Below are 4,572 nucleotides of genomic sequence, written 5' to 3' on the forward strand. Positions count from 1 at the left end.
AATTTTATGTAATTATTTAGTCTAGGATTTTATAAAAAAAAAAAAGTTTAGGAGAAGCTATCTTAAAAATATTAAAAATGATTTGTAGCTTTGAACAAAACACATATTTTTTCGGTTCATAATATTTGTCGTATTTAGAAAAAAATATTTATCACTTTAAAATATTAAAGAAGCATTAATTATTATTTTTTTATGTTTGCCTTCTATTAATTTATTAAAAAAATATAATTAACAAATAAAAATAATAATTATAAATATAAATAAGATATTGTGGGAGACTTATGATAACATATCATAAGGACCAATCAACTTTAACGATTTTCAATGTCACTAAATCCAACAAAATATATCTGGTAATGTACCAGACTAGACTAACTATAAGGTACTCATAGTTGAGATACATTACTTTTTTTCTCTCTTTTTTCCCCATCAAACACTAAATTGATTAATTGAGCATCAGAAAAAACCACCGGAGACCACCATTCGGTGTTCTGCAAGATCTATGTTCCTTGTTCTCAGGTGATCGGCCTTGCATAAATCAACCTCGAACTTGTGGTGATTTATCACTTCCAAAAGGGCCTTAAGAACACTAATTTAGAAGTTGCAAGGATAAATATAACAATAATATTTAGTATTATATTTGTCTTAGAGCATCCCCAATAAACTCTTTAAAATTGTCAAACTCTTTAAATTAAAGAGTTTGACAATAAATTAGGAGTACAATGACTCTCCACATGTAGAAAGCCATTTTCACTCTCTACTTCATTTTTTCAAATAGTAAAATTTTAAATTTTAAAAAATAAGGTGGTTATTTTTACTTTTAAATGTTATATTTTTACTTTTAGTAAAAAAAACTGAATAAAAAAATGAATAAAAAATTAAATAAAAAGAATTATTTTATTAATATTTAATATTTTATTAAGATTTTTTATGGAAAAAAAATAAAAAATAAATTAATATTAGAGAGACAATTAATTTAATATTATTATTATTTAATACTTTTATTTTATTATTAATTATTAAAATTATATACAATAAAAAACTGATATTAAAGAGTCCATTGGAGTAATATTTTAAATATCACTCTTTATTTTTAAGATGCTCTTTATTTTACAAAAGATGCTCTTTATTTTAAAGAATACCATTGGGGATGCTCTTAGTGGCAGACCTAAAAAAACAATTATAACAATTATGGTTGGCAGTTGTCTATATTTTGAACTTCCGTAAAAATATGAATATAAAATTTAACAATATAATTTTTCTGTCTTAAAATTTCTAGTATTATCTATCTAAAAATTGAGTGTTTATCCCATGTTATGGTTATGTCATGTCATACAACACGACAAAGAGCATTTGCGACAGATAATCTTTTAATTAATACTTATTTTTTTATGATTAAAAATTTCACAAAAATAACGTCCAATTGGTTTGCACGACAAATAACTTGCCGCATCAGTTGCGTATATTTTTTCATAAAAATTTACATTTTATCCATTTTATTTATTTTATATACATTTACATAATACAATTTTGTCGAGCTTATAAAAAATTTATGCGTATGTAACTATTATCGGTCTCTTTATTTCCTTTCTTTTGTACTACCCCATGGCAAACTCTCTTTTATCAATGTTCCTTGCTTGGATGAACACCATGGAATAAACTAAAAAGAATTTGGTATGCATAGCCTGGGGCACGGAACAGTCTGTTCCTTGCTTGCATTGAACAAAAATCATAATTGCAACTTCCCCACAAACACTATATATAGACTTTTGGTGTTATGGTTTTTAAATTTTATTCTCTCAATTCAACTCAACCACCATGAAATCTCATTCTCTCCTTCACCTAAAATGCGACCTTTCTAATAAACTCACTTATAAGATTCACTGTCAACACGGCCCAAATTTTCACCTCACTATTAGAGACGAAAAAGTGGTTCTTGCACCTTCTGATCCTTCCGATGAATTTCAAGTATGACCAACTTTCTATATTTCTTTTTCTTTCCATGTGTAGATGGTTTGATACTGAGTCATAAATTAGTGCTGGCAATCATATAATTATATTATAGTTAGTAATTTATTTCTAGTTTATGTATTGCTTCTTGACTATTTCTTGAGTTTGATTTATGATGAGTATTGTGGTAGAACTGGTGCATGGTTGAGAGATTCATTGTCGCAGTGAAGGATAAACAACTTTTCTCCTGCTTTGCTTTAGTTAATAAAGCCAGTGGTCAGGCCATTAAGGCTAATGGAGACACTAAACAAGTAAGATACTACTACTTGGCCTGTTGATTATCTTGGGAGTTGTTTATTATCTTAGCCTGTTTCATGTCATACAGCTCGAGCTGATACCATATGATCAAGATGTTGTTGATGAGTCCATACTTTGGTCGGAAACCCATGATTTGGGTGATGGTTACAGAGCCATTTGCATGACTGCGAACGTCCATCTGAATTTGGATGCTTTCGGCGGTGAAGATCCCATCAAAAATGGTACTCCTATTTGGCTCTGGAAGTGGAATGAAGGGCATAATCAGAGATGGAAGTTTACTCAATGTAAGTTACTAATTGTCTGAAAATGCCGCAGTCTTCCATCTTTTTTCGCTAATCATTCGCGTTTTGATAGGCTTGAACGAAGGAGGAAGTCGAGATTTGGAAGGCGATGAACTTACTGTGACTGACATGAATGTAAGCTCTGATGCACACTGTTTATTTCTTTACTTCAATTTATTTGTATATGAGATTGTTATTATGGCGAGTGTTAAGTTGGAGTGTAATTTTGCAGAATCCGCATTGCGAGTCTTGTAGACGGGATGAGTTGAGGAATGAATGGAACGCAGCGTGTGCGCAAATAGCTGAAGCAAATTCCAAAAGTGCAGCTGGTGTGCAGCAGCAGATGGAGATATTGAAAAGAGAGATTAATGAGTTAAGGAATGATTTGAATGAATTGAGACTTAAAGAAGTAGATGAAGAAATTGAGACAATGGGGACAGACATTGCGTCTTTGTGGCGTGCAATTAGAGATAAAAAGAAAAAACTACATTTTTAACTTTTTTTCCCCTCATGAATAAAAATATATCACCCAAGCATATATTAAGAGTGAATCAATAATTGAAGATATATTGAAGATTTTTCAAGAACAAAAATATAATGGATTATGGCTATAGTAGTTTTATGATTTTTTAATTATTTTTTTTCTTTCGAATGTTTACTTTTGTAATTTTTTTTTGAAAAGTTTGTTGTCTTTTTTTTTTAAGGTTTGTTGTTTTTTTTATTAAAGGGTTAAACGGTGTTGAATCAGATACGTGTTTTGTTTAGCTTGACATTAATGATCAGTTGCAATTTTTTAGTCTATATAATTATTTTTCTTTCTTTTTCGATTCCTACTTTACAAAAATTGAAATATGTATCTCACTTGATGTAATGTGAGAACATGGAAAGGAAATTAGTCTACATTTGAGAGATATTATCTCCATTTTCTTTTAGTGGTCTCCTTAGGCAAATAAAATTAGAATTTCCTCAATGTCACTTCAATTTGAGTGGTTATCTTTTTGTGCAATCTATACCATTCATTACAACATTTAATTAAAAATGATTTTTTTTAATCTACATTATTGAACATGACCTCCAAATTGAATATATGATAAATATTAAATGCCTCATAAACATATAATTAAGTCAATTATAAAATTAAAAATACATATTTTATAATTTTAGTTTTAGTTTTAGTTTTTTTATTATATGAATGATAAAATTTTATTTTATTTAAATAATGTACATAATAAATTTATTAATTACTAAACAAATTAATAAAAATATTGAATTGAATTGTAAAAGTAATATTTTTTAATCAATTTAAAAAATTTAAGGGCCAAATTAGCCGTCTTTTTTTATTTATTTGACCTTGCTTACATATAGAACTTTTGTTTAAAATTATTTAAAAAGTTAAGGTCTGTTTGTACCAAACTTTATAATATTGTTTAACTTGTCCGTCATATTCAAAAGTTGTGTTTTTTTAGTAGTTTTCCAAAAAAAAAAATTGTTTTGAATTTAACTTATGAATTGAGACAGATTATAACTATGTGATTCATCTTTTCTATTCTATATCCAAAAACAGTTCCTTGAAGGATCAGAATAAAGTGGTTGCACTATCTTATTCTCTTCAAATTTCCCACAGAAGATAATAGAGCGGCAGTTGCACTTGCCAGTTATAGGGTCTTTATTTATCTTTCAAATGCTCGCGTTCCGGCATCATTTGGTGGATTTCCTCAACTATTATGTAAGCTTAAATTAAAAATTTTATCTATTTTTTGGATAAATTTTGCAGGTGGCCTATATTGATGAATTTATGTTCTGAATGATTCCGACAGTTTCAACATGCGTTCCTATAAAATTAAGGTGATACTTATATTATGTTATTATATGTTAACGGTAAGTTGGTTTTTCTATAGTTAAATCTCTAAGTATCACCTTAACTAATACTCCCTCCGTCCCATTTAAGAAGGGACATATCCCATTTTTATTTGTCCCACTTAAGAAGGCCATATCGTGTTTTTTGTGCCAATTTATATGAATT

At 28.5% G+C, this 4,572-nt stretch overlaps 1 protein-coding gene across 1 annotated transcript; it reads left to right on the forward strand.

The window, feature by feature from the left end:
* Window positions 1–1,775: 1,775 nt before the first annotated feature.
* LOC130014506 (ricin B-like lectin R40G3) lies at window positions 1,776–3,574 on the forward strand. The gene is made up of 5 exons (XM_050364916.2): window positions 1,776–1,968; window positions 2,142–2,261; window positions 2,336–2,552; window positions 2,623–2,684; window positions 2,782–3,574. Exons 1-5 carry the CDS (start codon window positions 1,819–1,821, stop codon window positions 3,043–3,045), a joined length of 813 nt encoding a protein of 270 aa, XP_050220873.1. The 5' UTR covers window positions 1,776–1,818; the 3' UTR covers window positions 3,046–3,574.
* Window positions 3,575–4,572: the final 998 nt, after the last annotated feature.

Source organism: Mercurialis annua, linkage group LG3, assembly GCF_937616625.2.
Source record: "Mercurialis annua linkage group LG3, ddMerAnnu1.2, whole genome shotgun sequence".
NCBI classification, from domain to species: Eukaryota; Viridiplantae; Streptophyta; class Magnoliopsida; order Malpighiales; family Euphorbiaceae; genus Mercurialis; species Mercurialis annua.

Bases quoted from the DNA above. Each gene is read 5' to 3' on its own strand.
- LOC130014506 (XM_050364916.2), top strand. From the start codon at position 1,819: ATGAAATCTCATTCTCTCCTTCACCTAAAATGCGACCTTTCTAATAAA. The intron at 2,262-2,335 runs GTAAGATACTAC...CATGTCATACAG, and splicing joins CTAATGGAGACACTAAACAA to CTCGAGCTGATACCATATGA. The intron at 2,685-2,781 runs GTAAGCTCTGAT...GTAATTTTGCAG, and splicing joins TTACTGTGACTGACATGAAT to AATCCGCATTGCGAGTCTTG.